Below are 22,953 nucleotides of genomic sequence, written 5' to 3'. Positions count from 1 at the left end.
CCCCCCACACACACACACACAGACATAAAACAGACTCATTGAAATGGGCCAAACTTACTAGTTTTAATTGTCCTGCACTGTTGATTTCAGTAAGTCGGTTCTAACTGGGAATTGGATCTGGCCAACTGAAAACATCAGTAAAAGAATGTATAGGAAGTTTATTAAAAGTTGGAGAGGAAGACTCTAGTCTCGTATGAAATGTGCATACAAAAAATTGAATTAATTTTATGTTATAAGTTCGTGATGAAAACTATAGCACTGAAAACATCAATACCAAAACAACAACACCTGCCATTCTGTTCTTATAAGTATCTTGTTAATTTCCCCCAAAAAACATTCTCCTTAAGGTCTTCGCTGGAGGAAGGTAACATGCATACGAAGGAGCGATCTCATGATGGTGTCTGACCAAAGATGTGAACATATAATGTCTCCCAGACCTATAACAGAACAATGTAATACAGAATGTGAATTAAGGTAAAAAGAAAAAAATGTGATTAGAAATAGGCTGGTTGTAATCGGTACTTTTTTGTTTGATGAACTTTCATAAAATTATATGCATACATGAAGATTTCTTTTTAAAGAGTCAATTTGCTATATACTTCGTAAAGTTTTTATACCCCAAATGTAATTTGAAGTTTGTGCTATATTCAATTAGAATATTGCATATAGAGTCTTCATTTTATTTACTTGCAAGATTTTTTACATTCGTTTCTTTTAAAAAATGGAATCTATAAAAGGCAAAATAATACTTTCATTTTTTTTGTTTCTTGATGCTATTTGGATGCCTTCATAATTTTGGTTGCCTTTACGCACTAAAACATATTTAGTTTTATATAATAGTTTATACTTATAGGTGGCATATCACTGGCAAAAGTGAGTGCTCAACTCGATGTGGCCCAGGGATTCGGTCTTTAGACATCCACTGCATGAAGTACACTATTTCAAAGGGACCAAGTGTTCCAGTGGATGATAAATACTGTGCTGATCAGCCAAAACCACCAGTACGAGAAGTCTGTCATGGAGACTGTCTTCAGGCAAGCTGGCATTACACAGAATGGTCCGAGGTACAAATTTGGAATGCTATATTTTTTTCATTTGCTCTTGCATTAAAGTGTGTGATTTATCTTGATAAGCTACTGTTGGATTTCAGTAAATTTTAAAGTGTTGTGTATTTTCAATGTCATTTTTATTTTTAAGAGCATATAAAGTTGGGGAAATGCTAGAGTTGTCTAAATGCTAAGTCTGTATAATAGGCTCTATCATTGGGTAGAGTAAGGCAGTTTCCCCAGGTAGTGCTCTTTTCAAAACTGTTTTCCTTTATTGAGAGGTTGGGAGGAAGGGAACCACTTGCCACACAGATTCTAGGGTTCCCTTTACAGGTTGAGATCCCTTATCTGTAATTCTGAGATGCTCCAGAATCTGAAATAGGAAGCCCTTTGGTTTCTGATAGTTTGTTGTTTCACAAACTTTGTGTAATTTTAAATTAAATTATTAAGAATGTTATGTACAAAATTATATTTAGGTTTATATGAAACATCAATGAGTTTTCTCTTCAGGCTTAGGTCCTGTCTCCAAGACCGCTTCAAAAGTACATATTTGTATTTTTAGGTTTTCTGTATTGACTAGGTTTTGTTTATTTTGTAATAATATTTTTTATCCTTCTCTGAATTGCTTCTTTTCAATAATCAGTGTTCTAGGAGTTGTGGACGAGGTGTGAAAACAAGAGATGCTTTTTGTATGAACAACTTTGGCCGTCGGCTTGCAGACAGAGAATGTCATGAATTTCCAAAGCTTGTTACTGAGAACTGCAGTGAATTCTTGTGTCCCCATTGGATTGCTAGTGATTGGAGTGAGGTGATAGTTGGATTGTTACTTTGAAATACATTTGAAATTTACACAGTTTAACAAAGTTTTAAGCTGTTGGGTTGCTGTTAGTTTTTCGGGCTGTATGCCCATATTCGAGCAGCATTCTCTCCGAACTTTTCACCTGTATCTTTGTGATATATAGTTCCAATCTTTTAAGAAAAAGGGTGTACTGTCCCATCCAGTCTTAATGAACAACCTATGTTTATAGATTAGAGGTTTTGGTAACAGATGGAAGGTTATATTGGATTACTAAAACCAGAGATAAGAAACTACATGTGGCTCCTGCAAAGCTCATTTTTGGGCCCTGGCCCTTCCAGATGTGCATTTTCTTGATTCAAGAACTAGAAGTAAATGCTTATATAAATCTTGTTTATTCTATTCCATTTTGGACTAGCAATTGGATGTAGATCCGTATTCTGATTTCTTTATGATCAGATAAGTCTTTCTTTCTACAAACTTGGTTACAAAATTAAACTGGAAAGGACTCTATGAAGGAAAATATAGTGGAGAGATAAATTAATCATTTCTGCCCTTGAACAGAGGAACAAGATATAACCTACAGTTGGATGCTTTGGTGCACTAGTCTTCTGAGCCCAAAAATCAATTTAAAAGATCATTTGCCACTTGTATTATTGGTATAATTTGTTAGAATTTTATAATAAAATTATAAAGATGGTGCTAAAATTCATTTACAATCTCTGGTGCTTGATCTTGCAGTGTCCTGTTACTTGTGGGAAGGGAACAAGGCATCGACAAGTAAGGTGTCAACTGAATGATGACCAACTAGAAGATGTCTTCTGTAATCCAAACTCTATACCAGAATTAGTGAGCTCATGTGAACTTAAGGAATGTGCTACATGGCAAGTGGGACCCTGGGGAGAAGTGAGTACATAGCTTTTTAAAAATATATATTATTTTGTTGAAATCCATGTCATCCTTATGAAGGTCCAGATGTTGATACAGTGAAGCTGGTGTTGCTTGATGACAATTCCAGTAGGCTGTAGCAAAGCCTCTGATGAGCAAATGAAGGAATGATAACTCTGCAATGTGGAAGAGTATTGTTTATTTATAGATATAAATGCACTATTCCCAAGGGAATTTACAATGTAACTTTAAATAAGTCAATATGTCGAATATGATCTTATATGATATATTTGTATAAGCATAATATAATAGAAACAATGTTAATAAGTAACCTTAAAAAACATAAGATACCTTAAAAAACATCAAAGTATTGATTTTATTACCAGTGTTGTTACATTTAGTATCTTCACCAAGCTATTTATATGTATAAGCCAGTGGTTCTCAACCTGGAGTCCCCAGATGTTTTTGGCCTTCAACTCCCAGAAATCCTAACAGCTGGTAAACTGGCTGGGATTTCTGGGAGTTGTAGGCCAAAAACATCTGGGGACCCTAGGTTGAGAACCACTGGTATAAGCCATTGAAATGTTTGAGCAGTTCTGTTTAAAGTAGTGGGCCAAATACTAGTGCATGTGTATGAGCTTTTGGTTATTAGTCCATGCTAAATTCCATTGAAAGAAAGCTATGGTCAATGTACATGAATTTGGTACCACTTCCTGGTACATTAAGAAAAAAAATGCCAGTTCCTCATAATAATTATCCCGAGAAATACTGTAGGGCTTACTGAGAATGGTTATGACTCATTTAGAAGAAGGATTGATGTCATACAAACTGTGATGAGAAGGTGATGTAGCAATGAGATGGTATGGTTGACATGGTTTATCGCTAGAGTTTAAAGGAATGAATTTCTCATTGATATCCTTACTGGGTGCCTGTCTTCTGAATGTCACTTGTATTTAATACTAAGTCTAAGGCATTTCTATTCCAATATTCTAATATTTAGTGCTCTGTTACATGTGGGCATGGATACCAAGTGCGTGCAGTCAAATGTGTTGATGGCATTTATGGAACTATTTTGGATGATGATGTAGAGTGCAGTCCTGCTACACCACCAAGTGACAGCCAGGTAAACAAAGCAAGAAGTAAAGAAGAGCTTAATTAGAATTAAGGTAGGGTTTTTCTAGCCTCTCCATGTTGCCTTCACCTACCAGTGAAGTGTATTATTTGAACTGACGAGTTCCCACAACAATTGTATCTATTAAATTATTTTAAATGCTTATTTATGTTTTATTTTTACAGTTAGTTTTATTGTTATATGTATGGTTGATTTGTATTGCTTTGAAAATGTTGTGAATCACTTTGGGTCCCATTTAAGGAGAAAAGCGGGATATAAATAAAGATTTGCTGCTGCTGTTGTTGTTGTTGTTATTATTATTATTATTATTATTATTATTATTATTATTATTACCTTCTCTAAGATTTCTGAAGTGTTTTCTCTCTCCCACACAAAAGGAATGTGAGATGTCATCTTGTCCATACCCAATCAAGCCATGGCCAACTTCACCTCCCATCATCCAGACTGACAAAGTGACTCAGTGGAGATATGGATCATGGACACCAGTGAGTAATTCTGCAAGAAGGATGTGATCGCTTAATAATGAATGAAAATACTTTAATTATATCTTGAAATTGGTCCTTGCTAACAAGTTGTAATATGGTGTGAAATGGGGGCAAGCTCACAGTACAAAGTGACATTCTTGGTTTTATGGAATTAATGCCAGTATTTAAACACATTTAGATGAGAGAAAGTTAAATGGCATGCAGTTCAATTCTAAATAGAATCAGTCCTATGGGTGTGTGTGTGCAAAAGTAGGTAGCAAAAATAATAAACAGTACAAGTGATATAAGTAATTACATTTTAATATTTATTTACATCATTTATTTACATCACTTATATCCCGCCCATATCAGCCCACAGGCGACTCAGGACGGTCTACTTATTGGCACAATTCAATGCCATCAATACAATACAAAAGCAAAAACAATTAAGTGCATTTAGACAAAAAGACAGTGCAATAACAATTTTAAAAGAGCTATATCCTCTCAATCCAATCCTCATCTGTTTCATCGTCTTGGCCGTTCCTGGGTGATTCTCCATCTCAAGCTTGACTATTCCGGGGTTCCGAATGCCTGCTCGAAGAGCCAGGTTTTCACTCTCTTACGAAAGGTCAGGAGGGAGGGGGCTGATCTAATATCCCTAGGCAGGGAATTCCACAGCCAAGGGGCCACCACAGAGAAGGCCCTGTCTCTCGTCCCCGCCAAGCGTGCTTGCGAAGCAGACGGGATCGAGAGCAGGGCCTCCTCAGATGATCTTAACTTCCTGGAGGGTTCGTAGGAAGAGATGCGTTTGGATAGGTAGGCTGGGCCAGAACCGTTTATTGTATTGAATAATAAAAGTGAATTATTTTCTAAATATTGTAAAGAAAAATGGGTAATTAATTATTTTTTTAAAAACTACCAAGATCTGTTCCCAATTAAAGACATTTACACTAGCCTTTTAGGTTATCACTTAACATCTTGGTCACAGATATATGCCTACATATGAGTTTCATAAGTGTTTGGGTGTGTTTTGCAGTGTTCTGCATCTTGTGGAAGGGGAAACCGTGCTCGCTATGTAAGCTGTCGGGATGGCCTTGGCAGAGTAGCAGAAGAATCATTTTGTGCCCATTCACCCAAACCAGAAGAACTTTCAAGCTGCTTTAGTCCATGTGGTGATTGGCAAGCTGGAAGTTGGTCGCCTGTAAATATTATGTTTTTTGTAATTACATTTTTATTTTCCTTTACTACTATTGTAGAAACCAAATGTATGCCTAGATCCAAAATAAGCTTGCTGCATTAATTTCTGAATAAACGTGCATGTAGCTATTTTAGCATTTATTTTTAAGGCAATATATTTGTTCATAGCAGTATAAAATAGTTTTCATTGGTTATCAATTTTTCATGTTTTGTTGTGTCACATAAATGTTGGGTTAATTTTTGGTCAGTGCACAGTTACATGTGGTAATGGAATAGTAACAAGGGAAGTTGTCTGTGTCAACCACCATCAACAAATTGATGAGAATTACTGTGATCCCGAAGGCCATCCTGCAAAAGAACAAGAATGTAACATGCCACCCTGCCAGCCAGTTTATCGTCGTATTCCTGATAAACCTGAACATCCAATCCATCAGGATTATCCTCCAATTAACAAGGTCCATCCTTCACATGGCAATGTAAACGCAAGGAACCACCACTCTTCTCCTCAAGGAAACCAATGGAGAACAGGACCATGGGGAGCTGTAAGTTGATCATTGTCTGTCTATATTTTTTGGAAACTTTAATATTAATTTGAAGCCCCAACTATATCTAAAATGTACCTGATTTTATAGCATGGTGGTGCATCTTTGATGCATGGTGATATTGATCATGATTTTTTAAAACATTGTATTCAGTTTAATTTAATTTGGGATTTTATAACAGAAATTCTGAAAAAAAAAATCTTCATCTTATGTTCCTTTTCTCTTTACAGCTGTTGATTTGTTTTGCAGTGTTTTCATTTTATATAGCATTTAATCCTTTTGATTTAATCCCGTGCAGTGTCTGTACAGCTAGTGCAGTGTGTTCACATTTGTTGTCTTCCTAGTGCTCAAGTACTTGTGCTGGTGGATTTCACCTCCGGGTTGTGGTTTGCCAAGATGAAGATGGGCAAAACGCTAACTATTGCGATGAGACATTGAAGCCACCAAATTTGAGCCATTGTGATTCTGGTCCCTGTCCAAGATGGAACTATGGGAGCTGGGGAGAAGTAAGATTATTAACAAAAACTGCACATTTTATTTAGCTTATATTGTGTTTTGAATAACCCTTGTTTGTTTATTTTTTTATTCATACATTTTTATCTTTCTGTCTGGTATATGAATATTCAGTTTCTGACAACTTACAAGCTGTATTTAACGATTGACCCATTTAACACTATTTTTAAAAATACACTTTCATTTTTCCCTCTTCCAGCACAAATATGGCAAGTTTGTGTTTGTGTTGTTTATGGATAATCTGACCACAGAAATGTTTAAATTTTGCTTTTTTTGGAAGCTAGGTATGATATGGAACGTATCTCATAGCAAGAATGACAACAGTTGTCTTGATAATAAACATAAGTGCAAATACAGTTTCCCCCTTTACTTTTATCTACAGTGCACTCAAACATGTGGTGATGGAATAAAGGCACGACTAGTGATCTGCCAGCTTCCCAATGGACAAGTGCTGAGTGATGAAAACTGTGAAATACCAGAAAAGCCTCCAAATACAGCACAGTGTGACAATTTACATTCATGTCCTAGTGAAGTTTCATGGCATCGTGAACCATGGAAATCGGTACGATAGTATTTGTTGTCATAACAGTGTTCCTCTTTTCTATTCTTGTCAGTACATTTTGTTATAAAGTTGTACATAGGGGTTTTATTTAAATACATGTTTATTGTACATTTTGCTATATATATTTCAGTAGTCAGGCTCAATTCCCAAGTTTGTAATTATCTAATATGGCAGTTCTTACATTGACTGCATTAGGAAATTATGCTTTAAATGTTACAAAAATAATTTTCCTGAATAGGAGGGCCATTTGAAAGACTATCTGGAAGTTAAGGTCATCTTTTATAAAGAAGTCTATAAAATTATTTTTGTTTATAAAAATGTCTTTGTATAAAGTCTTGTTATGTATGTCTGTACTCAATATCATACACTTTGCCATCAGAACAGCATGTGGTTAACATTCCTATGTTTTGAATAGAAAAAACAGTTAATTAGCATTCTACTTTATTTCAGATATGCATTTAGTTTGCAATATATTTCTGGTTTATCATTAGACTTATTGTTACTTAGTATTATGGGAGCCCTGGTGGTGCAGTGGATTCAACCCCTTTGCCGGCAGGACTCCTGACTGGTAGGTCGGTGGTTCGAATCCAGGGAGAACGGGTGGAGCTCCCTTTGTCGGCTCCAGCTCCCTATGAGAGAAGCCTCCAACAAGGATGGTAAAAACATCAAATATCTGGGCGTCTCTTGGGCAATATCCTTGCAGATGGCCAATTCTCTCACACAAGAAACCATGTAGTTGCCATTATTAATATTTAATCAATTGTTATTAACAAAGACTGAGACTTTTTGAATGAATGTTAGGTAGGCTAAATTTCATCTTTTCAAACTGAAAAGTTCTAAAAATACATTCATTGCATAAACCATATAACCCCATGTTTGGCAGAATTGAATGATAGCAAAGTAAGATGGGTTAGTCTAGTAAAGAGGTTTTGTCAGAAGATTCCAGTGAAGTTTGATTTTATGAATAATGATTTTGCAAGATTTTTTTTAATAATATCCTAATTAAAATGTCAATATTCTGCCCAATGAAGATTATCCCTTTCTAGTATTCCTGCTTTAAAAGTTTTTGTATCAACTAACTTTTATGTGCTGGGATTTAGTTTCATAATTTCTAAAACTCTTGCTATCCATATTGAAATTTCAGTCAAAGAGCCCTGGACATTCAGCAGCAGAGTACTTTCTTCACTTACAACACATTCCTGTGCATAGATCTTAGTGGGATTTCATTGAGAGATGTAAATGTCTGCTAAATTTCTCAAGCTGAAACTATTCAATGTTTCAGTGCTTTCAACTGCAACTGGATCCTTCCTTCTGCTCTTTATTTTCTTTAATAGATTCCTGATAACATATTTACAAACTTCATTACTTGTGTTGCAGTTATTAACTTCAGAATATCTAAATAGCTGGAACACAATGAATCAAGCAAGCACTCTGGAACAAAGATTCAAATAAATTGAAATACAACATGCTAGAATGGAAAGAAGCATACATAGTTTTACTCGTGCAAAAAGAGAATAAGATGGACAAAATTTATCTGGGAGAGGAACACAGAATAATCTCAGATCTTTTCTTCATTAGAATAGGGGCATTTACTTTTTTCTTAATCTGAACCTCCAAAAAGTGGTGACTTTAGCTAACCCTAGATTTTCTTCTTTTATGTCTCATTAAGGATAGAAATACTTATTAGTGAATAATTAGCTGGTTCCTAAAAGTCCTGGATTGACAGTATGACTAACAAGTAACATAGAATAATATCTACATATAGCACTTACTATTTTTAGATGTTCCAAACCCATTAAAATTGGCCAACTTCCTTCTCTTAAATACATTTTGCAATTAATTTTTATTTATTGTGCAAAATGTTCTTACATCCATTTGTAAACATTTTAAAGTTAAAGATGAGATACTGTTTATCTTTCTTGAAAATCAGTGGCACTGTTGGGCTACTTCCAAGAGCAAGTTCATTTACTTTAGATCTCATTGAAATCAATGGCAAACTATTCAGGACTGACATTTCACATTGATTTCAATGGAATGTAAGTGCAACTACCATATATACTCAGGTATAAGTTGACCTTGTGTATAAGTCAAAAGGAGATTTTGGGCCCAAAATTATGGATTTTGATATGACCTGTGGATAAGTTGAGGGTCGTTCCACAAAAAGGGGAAAGAACCAAAGTTACTTCTGAGCCATCCCCACCATTTCTGTTTCCAGAATAGAAGTGGGCATTACAGAAGACAGAGATTAGGGGCCCTTCTACACACTCCTATATCCCAGAATATCAAGGCAGAAAATCCCACAATATCTGCTTTGAACTGGATTATCTTGAGTCCACACTCAGATAATTTTCTGCCTTGATATTCTGGGATATGGGGCTGTGTGGAAGGGGCCTAGAAGGGTTCAGTGCTTATTTTGGTGCTACTAAGTATATAGGGTACCATCCCATTCTGTTTCCTTCACACAAAGGCGACATAGATCACATGCACTATTAAGCTGTTGTTGTTTTTTTTGTCAAGATGTATTTGGTAGATTCAGCTGTTTTATGTGTTGAAAGGTTCCAATCCTGTTCACCATCTGTCTACAGTTGGCTGGAGTAGGAGAAAGGGTCAGATCAGTTGTATATATGTAAATAATTATTTATTTGAACAATGTTAATGTAAAGATAGAATTTTGCATCATGGAAGTGTCTCCAGTCTTTTTTTCACACACACATATATGTATATCACAGAATATTTTATATTAAAAAGGAAGTCATGATTTTGCTGTCAAAGCCAGCTATGGTCTTGTGTCTCTTCCTCTGCTGCTTTATTTTGTCAAGCATCAGAATACCTCAGTACTGATACTAGTTCAATGGTTAATCTACTAACTTCAGTCTTGCTACATGTTGATAATTTTCTAAAAGTTTGGGAGAAAAGAACAGTCTTTTGGAAGCTGAATGAATGAGACCATTCCATCTTCAATACTTTGTAGCTGAGTTGAAAAATAAGGGAGGTGCTCAATAAACATTTCTAAAATTTTCAAATGAGTTTAATATGTTGGTTGTGTTTATTTAAAATGATATGTCCATCTTACACTGTCTTGTAATTAACAAAGTAAACAATAATTCATGTCTTATAATTTAATTTACTTTTGTGGATGTTATTTGATATCTGTGTAAAATAATTGCTCTTTGATTCCCTTGTTTGATATTTGTTCTTATGGCTTCACAATTGTCACTATGTGTATAATCAAATGTGCTTTTATTAATACTTATGTTGACTGAAAGTCTTGTTCAGTGTTAACTATTGTTGTGTTTTATTAACCTTGGATGAAGCTTTGAATGACAATAGATTTTCTACTTTTTCAATGCCATTGTTTTTGTAGGGACAATGTTACAACATTCTTAAATAATTAAAGATTGAAATACAATAGATGTTGTCATGATCTTTTTTGTGGATTTAACATGCAGTCTGAATCAAGAAACCATAGTTGCACTTTGTGATGTCTAGGTATGTATGTAATTTAGTATGCCATTATATAATATACAATTATTTTCCTGCTAGAGCAATCTAAAATCTTTTGCCACTCTTTAGACTAAATACTAGGCAATTCAGTTACAGTCAAATGATAAAAACCAAAACAATACTTTTTCTGTTAAACAAGTCAGTATAGGCTGCACCCATAGCTACATAAGTGAATGTAGAAATAGTCCTATGCACACACATTTAGGAATAAATCCTGTTGAACATTATTTATTTATTTACCATATTTATACCCCACCCTTCTCACCCGGAAGGGGACTCAGAGTGGCCTTGCAAGTAGGCACAATTTGATGCCATACAAATACATACAGATAAAATAAACAAGCACATTAAAAACCCAAAAGTCAAACATCAAACATTAAAACCAATCATTAAAACCGTAATGAGACTTCCTTGAATCAACAGGCTTAAAAAAACAGTATTACGCAGTATAACTTGCTAAAGAGATGGAAAGTTGAAATATGGATAGATAGATCAATTTAATCACCAAAATTTACATCAGAGTAAAATATGGAACTAATTTGTTATATACTGTGTACTATGATCTATTGTTTCCTCACCATAAAAATAAGAGGAACAAGCGTTCTTGTCCAATTGGTGCTCAGTGAAACAGTTTGAGAAATATACTATTTAAGTTTTTCAGTGACAAGTGAACAGTGCAGTTTCTAGATAGTATACATCTAGATGTCAATGCCTGTACTGCCTTTGAACTATTCAGATGGTTCTGTTCAGATGGATTTTGAAACACTGGTAGCTGCAGAGTTACAGAGAGTATACTTATGTCCTTCTTATGGGGATCTTGTTGATCATATTGAGAAACAGAATAATGGGATGTGTCATTGATAACTTTAATCTTAAATAAGTAAATTTAAAAGGACAGTTCTCAAATGAAGACAGAAATTCGGAGTCTTTTTTTTTTTTGGTCCATGGACATTATAGATGAAACTAACCCATATCTGCAGATTAAATATTTTCCACATTTCCTGTACTAACTACTTGAGCTGTGCTAGAATTTTTGTCTAGAGGAAGTAAGAATGTTTCTTATACCATGTTAATTGTACATTTTAACATAATTCGAGCACAATTCAAAGTGCTGGTTTTGACCTACAAAACCCTATACGGCTCCGGTCCAGCGTATCTGTCCGAACGCATCTCCCTCTACGTCCCACCTTGGAGTTTGAGATCATCTGGGGAGGCCCTGCTCTCGACCCCATCCCTATCACAAGTGAAGTTGGTGGGGGCGAGGAGCAGGAGTCTCGGTGGTGACTCCTCACCTGTGGAATTCACTCCCTGGGGAAATCAGGTCATCAATATCCCTCCTCTCCTTCAGAAGGAAATTGAAAACATGGTTGAGGGACCAGGCGTTCGGGCAATCTGGCAGTGAGACATGGACAATTGACAACTAGAATTGATAGGAATTGATGATGTGGAATTGAATTTAAGGACTATGAGATGGCGAACGTTGAACGCTGAGCGTTATAATGGTTTTATTGATGTGATGTTTTAATTGATGTTTTAATTGTTTAATTGCTGTTACTCATGCTTTATTTTATTGTTTATGTTGATGCCGGCATCAAATTGTGCCTCTGTAAGCCGCCCTGAGTCCCCCCCCCCCCCCGGGGTTGAGAAGGGCGGGGTAGAAATACCCTAAATAATAATAATAATAATAATAATAATAATAATAATAATAATAATGGATAAGTAATGTTTCTACTATCTATCTATCATCTATACCTATTTTACAATGGAAACAGATCATTTACTATGCTTTATTTAGACTTAGTATCTTTGTTATTTAATTAATATATTTTTTAAAAATTAGGAACTGCCTTGAGTGAATTCCCCTAAGATTTACAAATGCATTTTGGAATCACAAAACATAATCATACATAATCATGGTGAAATTTGAATGAAACATTGTTTTCACTTGAAAATTTCAGAGAATTGGAAAGAACAGCAATTGCTATTGAGCCCAATACCTGTCATGTAGAATACACATCTGAAGCAACTCTGAGAGCTAGCCTTCCAACCTCTCCAAAAAAGGAGAATCTATTACCCTCCAAGACAGTCTATTCCGGTCTTGAACAGTTCTTACAGTAAATAAATACTTATTAGGATTTTGTCGGAATATATTTTCTTACAATTTTAAATAATTTATTTATCTTATTTTTGGAGCAGCAGAAAACAAGCCTGTTCCATCTTATACGTGAGATCCTTTCAGGTATTTAAATAAAGCTATCATATAACTTCCCATGGTTTTCTCATTATTGCCCTAGATATGCTCAACCCCTAATTTATTCCTCATAGGACATGTTTTCCGATGTTTTACCATCTTTGGCACCTCCTTCTAGATACAGGCCTGTACCCGAGGGGGGGGGGGTTAGGGGTTCAACACCCCCCTCCAATTTTTCAGGTTAAAAAAAACTGGTTTACTCATGAATTTTCACTGGTTAACCAAATCCCCATGCTAAGCCTATGAGATGCAAAAAATTAAGTGTCCCTCCAGAACTGCAAGCACCAAACCTGTAGCCGGGAAGGGGGGGGGTAGGGGTCCAACCCCCCCCCCCCCATTTTTTTTCTGGCTACGGCCCTGTCTAGATATGTTCCATCTTGTCAGCATCTATGAATTATGATACCCAGAACTGAACAGTATTGCAGGAGAGATCTGATCCAAAGCAGAACAGATGGCATCTTCACCCACATGCAATCATATTATTGTATTATTACTGATGGGGGGTTTTTGGTCAGGTTGATTTTGACATATGACAACTGAATGAGAGGCCTTGGTCAGCAAATGTCATTGCATGTAACTGTATGCATCTAGAACTGGTTAGAACAAAAAATAGCTGGAGATTCTGCCAAGCTGTGAAAGTTAAGTTACACAACAAGAAAAATATCATCCCAGTTGCCTGCAATATGGTCTTTCATCTCCACTAATCAAAATAAGGAGAACACAAGAGCTTCGTTTTTCATTGCAGATTGAATATTCATTATCCAAAATGTTTGGGACTAGAAGTGTTTTGGATTTTGGAGAAGGGGTTGCTTATTTTTATATAATGCAATATCTTGGAGATTTCTAAACTTGAAATTCATTTACAGTTCATGCAAACCATAAGTGAGGTTTGTATGAACTATAAAAGGGCAATGTCATACAATATTATTAGTAATTTTGTATATGAAACAAAGTTTGGGACAATGAAGCACCAGAAAGCCAATGTGTCACTGTCGCAGCCATCCATGTGGACAACTTTGGATTCTGGGGTATTTTGAAATTTTGGAATTTAAGATAAGAGATTCTCATCCTATATTACTGATGATGCGATATGAAATCATGTGATCTTTGTTTCATGTGATCTCTTGTTACTGATTGTCAAGTGTAGAAGTTTAAAATAGTAGTAAAACTGGTACTGAAGTATTTAGCTTAATAAGGTGTAAAGGGAAAATGTGAAAGTCAACTATGGTATGGTTTTATTTTATTTTCACATCTAAAAGTTCTTTTCTCTTGAAAATTTAGTTCTGAATACAGACATTTAGGGCAGATAGCCAGCAACTTTTTAAAGATTCATTGAATCTGATGGCAAAGCAAAGACTTCTGGGGAATGGCATTAAAGGGAGGGGCAGCAGCACCAAGGAAGAAAGCTAAGCAGAAAAGTGCAGTTTTTTTAATGAACTTTCACAAGCTAAATAATCTCAGTATTTGACAGAATAGTTTGTTTATTTTTGAAAACAAACTGAGTTCAAGATTGTATCGTGAAGTTTGCTTTCAAGCCATTAAATGTAAATATGACCCTAACAACATATAAGTTCACTCATATATAGCAGTCGGGCAGCTGTAGCATATGAGTGATATTCCTTGTACAGTACTTTAATATTGAAAGAAGAAGAGGGTTTAGTAGGCATATCCCCGTTACCAGAAAAACCCACAGGCTTTGAACAATCCTAATCAATCCCAGCTTGTTCTGTTTGATGTGTTAAAGAATCAAGCATATGGGACATGTTAGTTCAGTGGAGATAAGTAATATAATCTTAATATAAATAAGAGATTATTGGGCTTCAATTTAATCCATATATCTGATGTTTAGAATTTCCATGTGCCATTGTGTAGTAAAAACACTTTTGTGTTCATTTTACAATGAAGTATTTTGATTACTTTACATTTCCCCCCAAAAACGTTAATGAAGTAGTTGTCATGGGAAAAGGTGTTTCCACAGAAGCTTTATCACCAATCCTTGTTTCTATAACAGACCATTTTTTTCAAAATCCAGTTATCGGGAGTTACACTTAAAAATGTTCCTGTACCAACCTGCATACAAAATCAACTTAAAAATGAACATACAGGGCCTATCTTGTTTGTAACTTGAGGACAGTCTGTATATACAAACCTGATGGATCAAAAATGTTTTAATCTTTCCCATCCTGGCATTCCTTGGGAGGGAATTCCAATGTTTGGGAGCAGCAACCAAGAAGGCCATCTTGTTACCACCAAACATTCCTGAGAAGGTGGTGGATAAAGAGAAGGGCCACTCCATACGTTCTTAAGAGCTGTATTGGGCTCATACTTCAAATAACCTGGAACCAAGCAGAATAGAGCTCTGTGGTTCATTATGATTTCCAAATTATTTTATGGTATTCAAAACTTGTCTTTATTGCAAAAATGCACTCTGGTCTCTATGAATATTCCAAGAGATATGTTTATGTAATCAGCTTGCCAAAATACTACTATAGAAACTGTTAAGTAATGAGATAGATCTTAAATTCTTTGTTAATATCTCACTTGTTTCTTTATAAATCACAGTCATCTAACTGGTTCTCCAAGAGGTGGGCACCTCTACTTTTCCCAATAACCTGATACACGCCATTCGTACTTTTCAATTTCTGACCAAGTTAAAGCAGTAAAATTGCAGAGGCATTATCTAGCTAATCAGTAAAGCATTTTTTAATTTCTCTCTCTCCCCCCCCCCCCTATATTTTCCACAGCTATTAAATCCATTTTCTTGCTTTTCTTCCATTCCTAGTTTTATATTATCTGTCTAAAATTATACATAGTTTTTAAATCTTAGCTGGATTATTGTGTCTTCATGTTTCTTTCTCATATTTCTTAATGTTTGTTCTATTCTATGTATTTTCTTCATCATTGGGTGCATCTACACTGGCATTATTACCTCATCACATGGGTCAACTGGCCTGTTCTTTGCTGCTTACTCTCCACTTTCAGCATGGAGCTCATTAGGTGAGGCACAGCGACTTCTGCCCAAGTTCCATGCCAAAAGAGAAGAGGAAGTGGCACACGCTGCTACGATGACAACACAGGGGCCTTCCTGTGTTGCCTTACAACAAATGGGGGGGGGGGGAATAGGCAGCAACACTTCCTCCCATGGGATGAGAGACAAGGCAAGTCACACAATGGGATTGGTAGTTTGAGATACCAGAACTCAGCAGAGAAAATTAAAGACCTATTAAAAGCTCCAGTGACTGCATTGCATTGAGTTATGGCTGTTGATACTAATTGCCAATATTATGGAATGATATAGCAAGCTTTTATGGCTATCTCCTAAAAATATACATAAATCAATATATAACCGTCATCCGCCCTGAGTCCCCTCAGGGAGATAGGGCAAAATGCAAATAAAATATTTGTAAATAGCAGTTGTTCCCAACCTTTGGGCCTCCAGGTGTTTTGGACTTCAGTTCCCTGAAATCTCATCTTACCAGCTGTTAGGAACCGTGGGAGCTGAAGTCCAAAACACCTGGAGGCCCAAAGATTGGGAACCACTGGTATATATAGGGCAGAATACAAATAACTGCCTTGTGTCCCCCCCCCCAGGGGTTAGAAAGGTGGTATATAAATATACTAAATCAATAAAGTATTATTATTAAAGTATTATTCTGTGTATGAAGAAATGCAATTTATGGGGGGGGGGGGGGGGAATTATTCAAAACGCATCAAACACTGATACCTCTGTGTGCATGTGTGATGGTTTTTGAAGTAGCTGTGTTTTTGAAGAGCACAGAACTGTCATTTTACCAATTAGTAATGAATCACTAACCCTCATTTTAATTAATATTTTAAATCCCGATGATTTTCAACAAGGAGTGTTCAGTTTTGTTTTGATTCAGATGGCATTTAAACAAGCTTAATTGTATGTCTATCTAGCCTAATCACACCGATTAAGCTAGATAGACATATCAAGACATTTCATTATCTTGCTTTGATATTACAATTCAAGCAAAGAATACCAAGTAATGTTCTTGTAGTGTTGTCATATTCAATTAATATAGCTTTGACAATAAATCTGGAAGGATAGTGGCTGGTAAAAAGCATTGCTAATGTTAGGTGGATGAAAACTATTGGGGAATTAGTGTTTTCAGACAGACATATTTTCATCTTGGTGCTTGAGATAAAAAAATGAAATGATTAGGTCTGCCTTACAGTTATGTTAACTAAAAAAAGAAAAAAAAAGAAAAACAAGCCTTTGGAAGATAATAGAGAATACATGCTCTGTCTCTTCAAAACACCTGCCTACCCTTTTATTTAAGTGCCACCATTTATCAAGTTGTGTTTACAGTGTAAAGACTCTAATGTGGATCTTATCATTGGGATGCTTTGATACTTAATCCTTCTAAAGCTGCTCTTTGAAATGCCTTTATAATGATAAGGTTCGCAAAAGTGACAGGTTCTCTGTCTCATCTTACTCAAGGGCTTAGATAAAAGAGAAGAATACCTTACAAGGGACATTGTATATCCTTCACACAGAGCCCTTTTCCTCATTATAAATGTTACCCAATGTAAAGCTTCCAGGGGTTTGTGAGTTTCGCATAAGAAAAGAGGAGTATATACATTCTCAGTCCTAACCATGTTTTCCTGGGAAGTCCTGTTGTTTTCTGTGGAGCTTTATGCAAATTTTGTAGTAGGGAGGATGCTATTGAAATGTATTTGGCTCTGGCCCAGTAAATAAAGTTATGGCTAACAATTTAGTTGACATTCTAGAAGAGTAGCCCCAGAAATATTTCCATGTTTAAGAAATAGGAATTGTATTAATAATTGCTTATAGAAAAATTAGGTCTCTGAAAAGTGGTAATTGTGCATACATATCTACTAGGGATGTGAGATCCATAGAAATGGTTCAAAAGTCATTACAAAACTGGGGGCACTGGAGCTTAGTTTCTAATATGTTTCTAAAGTATGGTTGGTAAAAAAATTGTTACGATAACGAGAGTAACAAACTTTCATTACTTTTTGTTATAGTAATTGAGCAAGTGGGAAAACTCCAGGGGCTTGTTTCTCTCTCAATTTTAGAGGTATCCTGGTGAAACCTGCTATAATTGCATAAAACATTTTCCACTGTTAGCCCACCAAATTTCAGAACATTACACTCATCAACTAATTTTAGGGGAATTTTGGGTTTTTTTAAACAAACAATGAAAAAAGACTACAAGAGCTATCTACTTCAATTGTATTTATGATGCACAATATAACCAGGGCATAAATCCCCAGAAGTTTCAGAAAGGTTCACACAGCTTTTGGGGATTTTAAAAGTTTAAACAAAAATAATTTATCCCCCTAAAAAGCAACAACACAATTTCCTTGAATGTCTGTCTGTCTTTATGACACACAACCACATAACTTCTACTTTGTTATTGTTGTTCATTTGTTGAGTCGCTTCCGACTCTTCATGATCTCATGAGCCAGCCCACGCCAGAGCTCCGTGTCAGCCGTCACCACCCCCAGGTCATTCAAGGTCAAGCCAGTCCCTTCAAGGATCCCAACCATCCATCTTGCCCATGGTTGGCCCCTCTTCCTTTTTCCTTCCATTTTCAGCAGCATAATTGTCTTAGAATCATAGAATCATAGAATCAAAGAGTTGGAAGAGACCTCATGGGCCATCCAGTCCAACCCCTTGCCAAGAAGCAGGAATATTGCATTCAAATCACCCCTGACAGATGTTTAAAAGCTTCTCTAAGCTTTCCTATCTTATCATTATGCTGTGTTCTCAGTCTCCCTCCCAAGTTTGCTAGTCCCACCCCCAGTGCCCTTGCTTGTGGCAATTGAGTCAAATAAAAACAGGGCTGTTTTTTAAAACACTTGATGTTCTCTTGGCTTTACCAAAATTGCTCAATGCTTATACTGAAAATTGAAGTGACCTTGGGAGGCATTCAAATGTTACAGAATCTTAACAAAAATTATTGGTGAATGTTTCGATTCTTAAAATCCCTCCCACCTTTTCTGCATGTTTCTAATATTGATCCATATTCATGAATTTAATAAATTTGATATGAAATATGAAGAGTAACAATGTTTTTACACACCATTAATATTTACAGTTACTTCCAATTTGAGACTTCATTCAGAAATGCACTTGCTTATGGAACCATTCCTCCATCTTTGCCCCCTAATAGCATTGCTCTACCTTCCTTTTAAATTCATGTAATCTCAGCAATATAAAATCATGGGGCTTTGTGAAAAAAGGAAGTAGTACCAAGTGCTTTTACTGCTGCCCAAAGAGGTGCCATTCCTGGTGCTGATGCCAATTTTTTTTTTAGTAAGTTAGTGGTGTTAAACTTAGATATGCTTATTTGTATGCAGTTTTACAAACAGGCACGTCATTACAGCTATTGAAGTACTTTTAAGTACTATATTCTAGAAATATTCTAATTATGTTTGATTTACATGACATTATAAACATACTTACACCCTCTTTTCTTCTCCAGCTCTTACCTCTTTAATTTTTCTTATGCTTCAAGGGATATGAAGACCTGCTTCTTTAATAAAACTTATTCTGAGCAATTGTGCTCTTTTCATTCCCAATAGTTAAATCACAAAACTATAGAGATGGAAGGGATTTCAAGCAACGTGTAGGCTAACCAGCTAGCAATGGGGGGAAATTCACAAGTATACCTCACAGATGACCACCTTTTAACTGTGTTTTAGAAGTTTCTGCACTGGATTCCTTGAGCATTGGATCCTTTCCAATTCTATTTATTATGTTTCTATGATGTGTATTACTGAAATTGTGGGTTGAATAAAAGTAAGAGGAAATGTGTGTGTGATAGAGAGAGCAAGAGGGAGAGCTAGAGCAATTAATATGTAAATCCTGAAATCAGGAAAGAAAGGGGAACGATGATCTGTTAACCCCTGTCTGAAGCTTGGCTTATTATCTATGACCCAATGAGAAGACCCATGGCAATGTATAAGTAAGATAAGCTGCTACCTGGAATATTAATGCTTGAAGCAATTATCACTCCCTTTTGGAAGCATGGAAAAGAGTACGAGAGTTGGTTTATCTTTACTTTTAGAAACTATAGTGCCTTAAAGTGGATGCAGGCAACAATTTTCCATGTATCTCTACAACAATTTTCCATGTATCTCTAAAATAGGTGACAGGAAAACCAAAACAATTGAATTTGGTAGTAGCATCATGATAAGTAATGATTAAGTAGAATGGCTGCATCCATCCCTGGATGTTTCTTTTAAACAGAATGAGACAAATAAGGGAGGAAGAAGATAGAACTTTTAGTTGTCATTTTTTGTGGTGTGTGTGTGTAAAGTAACAGTCTTGTGGGTTTCTAGAGTCATCTGGTTGGCCACAGATGGAAACAGTCTAATAACAAAATCCTATAAATCAAAGGTGGACCAAATGAGCCTTTTTTACAGAATTATTTTTTTGTCCCTTTCTCACAAAAAGAAAGGGTGAATGGCCCCTCCTGGGAGCCTCCAGGACTAGCAGTTTAGTTTCCAAATATTTTCTCTGTACTGCTAACCTTGAAAAATTTGGATCATGGGGTTTTTTTGGGGGGCAGAGGGTTGTTTCTTTTGTTTTTGTGCCATTCTATTCACCTCTAATATACATATTTATTTAAAAAAGGTGGCCCTATCACATTTTGCAAAGGTTCCTTCTTGTTTGGTGCATAGGTGGACTTGGTTCTGTATAACACTATTGACTTGTCCTCGTTCGAATATCGGAACTTTTTAGTTTTAGAACAATGTTAAAGCCAAATGTCAGGAGACAGGTTTACTTTTATGATGTATGTGATTTTTTAACAGTGCTCTGTGTCCTGTGGGAAAGGTTTAAAGAACCGTGAAGTATATTGTATTAACAACTTCCAAACTAAACTAGGAGAAGATGAATGCAAACATTTAAAGAAGCCTCGAACCTACAAAGTGTGCAGATCTGCCCGATGTCCTGAATGGAAGACTAACAAGTGGAATGAGGTATCTGTCTTGTTCTCAAGTCATGCCGCAGTTTCTACCATCCAGTGAAACAGCAATCACATTTTCCTTACTAAAGCATAGAATAGCAACAATAGCAATATCTGGTTCATACATGTTGCATTTTGAAGGCTGACTTAATGAAGTTCTGCTATCAAAGCAGCATAAACAAATGATATAAGGAAAGGAGCACATATGAATTTTCAGAGCAGAGTGGCTTGATAGATCTGCTGATTCAGGGCAGTGATGCCACTTTTAATTTTACCGATCCTTCTTCTACAGTTCTTCTGCATTGATGTTCTCCTCGTCCTGGGCAACAGGTTTGGCACCAGCAGAGTTTCCATTCAGTTTGGTTTTGCAGTGGGATGAGTGGCAATAAAATCAAAAGTGGATTTGCTATTTCTGCATTGGCAGATCCACTATTGCTCAAAAGACAGATAGATCTAATCCTTGGTATCTTCAGATAAAGATACCCGGAAGAGCCTCTTTTCTGGAATCCTGGAGAACCACTGCTCTTAGTGTGGAATAAACAATGCTAAGGGCTCAGCTAGCTAGGTCATTGCAATTAACATCTCCCCAACACAATGGTATTAATCAGTTTTGGTGGAAATTTGACTATGTGACCATTTCCTATTCACCTTTACAACTTATGTACCATTGCCATAGTCACAAAATGGCCCTGGAACCCACTTTGAAAACCACTCTCAGCCTTCCTGAGAAACAAAGTTCTTTGGTGCTGGACATTAAGATTCTACAGGGTGATTCAATCAGCCTTATTTTGCCAATTTTGTTGCAATTCTACTTTCTTCTAAAATATATATAAAAGCATCAAAATACTAAGTAGAAGAATAAATATAGCAATATAGCAAAACCAGGTTACAAGACAATTCTGTCCAATGAATTACTTTTATGAAGTAACTCCCCAAACACTGGGCCAAAAATATATCCTGAATCATTGTACACAATCACTTTTCTTTGCACCACATAGTCTGTGTCAATATAGTTCTGAAGTTAATTAACGTTCTATGGGATGTATCATGCATCAATGTGTACATCAATATATACAACTGACTATAAACAGACACATAAAAGGCTCTATTCTCTAGGCGTCCATACAGATCAACTTAAGAGTGAGGATAAAAATGAATCTGGAAAATAGATGCTTCAGCTTTACATGATTTTCCAATTATGTTAATAGAAACAAGTTGTATGGATTTTGCCCCATCACATTTTTTAGACAATCATATAACTCATCTTTTAAAATGAGGAGGAGGAGGAGGAGGAATACATTTTAGGAAACATGCCCTATAATTACATTAAAAGACAGTGGAAGGCAATGTGGTCTTAAAAGAGAAGCAAAGGTACAAAAAATCAAGACTTAGGTATGTTTGGGGCCTGGACAATGTTAGTAATAGTAAGCTCTAGCTGCTTCAAGGCACCTATCCTCCGTTTTGTATGCACTTGAGCAGAAGGAGTCAGTGATTGCTTCCCAATTTGCCTGTTAAAGTGAGTTCAAGTGTATTCCCCAGACTGAGGAGTAATAAATGACTTTCTCAATTGCTTTTTCAGCATACATTAAAAGCCTGCGACACACACACTCAGACCTATATATTGCAATTTCTCACTTGATCTTTGGGAAGCAGGGCCTTTATGGACTGGTTTTATGGGTCAAATCCTACTTTTCTGTGTGTTTTCCTGTGCATCTATGAGAAGCACAATTTATATCCATATATTGTAAACAAGACTCCAAATAGGTATTGTTAAACTCTCATAATCAAAGTATCTGTGCAGTAAGAACTCTAGTGGTACAGGCATTAATCCAAAGTTGTGATTTTAATGGAATGGAATGAGATCACTGGACATTTATGATGTTCTTGTGAGATATCTTTTACTTAGCTACATGGCGTACATTAATATTCCCAAGAAATTTTTGTTCCCCCATTAGCTTTCTGGGAAAGCTTTTGCATTCCAAAAACGTGCCTAGAGCAATAATTAAGCTTTCTCATTTTAGCCTGATCTTATCTTAAACTGATCCTAGCCACCACTCTGTCTCTTCAAAACCATAACAAGTTTGGTGGTTTTAT

The 22,953-nt window shown here is 36.0% G+C and overlaps 1 protein-coding gene across 3 annotated transcripts in view; it reads left to right on the top strand.

Annotated features, from left to right (window-relative positions):
- The window catches only part of ADAMTS20 (ADAM metallopeptidase with thrombospondin type 1 motif 20), an 83,208-nt gene that overhangs the window by 44,792 nt on the left and 15,463 nt on the right, over nucleotides 1-22,953 (top strand). For all 3 annotated transcript variants that reach the window (XM_060777582.2, XM_060777580.2, XM_060777581.2), the window contains 11 exons: nucleotides 348-474; nucleotides 854-1,064; nucleotides 1,690-1,854; nucleotides 2,584-2,748; nucleotides 3,731-3,853; nucleotides 4,240-4,347; nucleotides 5,363-5,527; nucleotides 5,772-6,065; nucleotides 6,410-6,571; nucleotides 6,961-7,140; nucleotides 20,705-20,872. In XM_060777582.2, coding sequence (XP_060633565.2) covers nucleotides 348-474; nucleotides 854-1,064; nucleotides 1,690-1,854; nucleotides 2,584-2,748; nucleotides 3,731-3,853; nucleotides 4,240-4,347; nucleotides 5,363-5,527; nucleotides 5,772-6,065; nucleotides 6,410-6,571; nucleotides 6,961-7,140; nucleotides 20,705-20,872 — 1,868 coding nt within the window. The remainder of the gene's footprint in view (nucleotides 1-347; nucleotides 475-853; nucleotides 1,065-1,689; nucleotides 1,855-2,583; nucleotides 2,749-3,730; nucleotides 3,854-4,239; nucleotides 4,348-5,362; nucleotides 5,528-5,771; nucleotides 6,066-6,409; nucleotides 6,572-6,960; nucleotides 7,141-20,704; nucleotides 20,873-22,953) is intronic.

This window comes from Anolis sagrei, chromosome 5, assembly GCF_037176765.1.
Source record: "Anolis sagrei isolate rAnoSag1 chromosome 5, rAnoSag1.mat, whole genome shotgun sequence".
In the NCBI taxonomy this organism is placed as follows: domain Eukaryota; kingdom Metazoa; phylum Chordata; class Lepidosauria; order Squamata; family Dactyloidae; genus Anolis; species Anolis sagrei.
The sequence above is the reverse complement of the archived record's forward strand: the minus strand, read 5'-3'. Positions and strand labels throughout refer to the sequence as shown.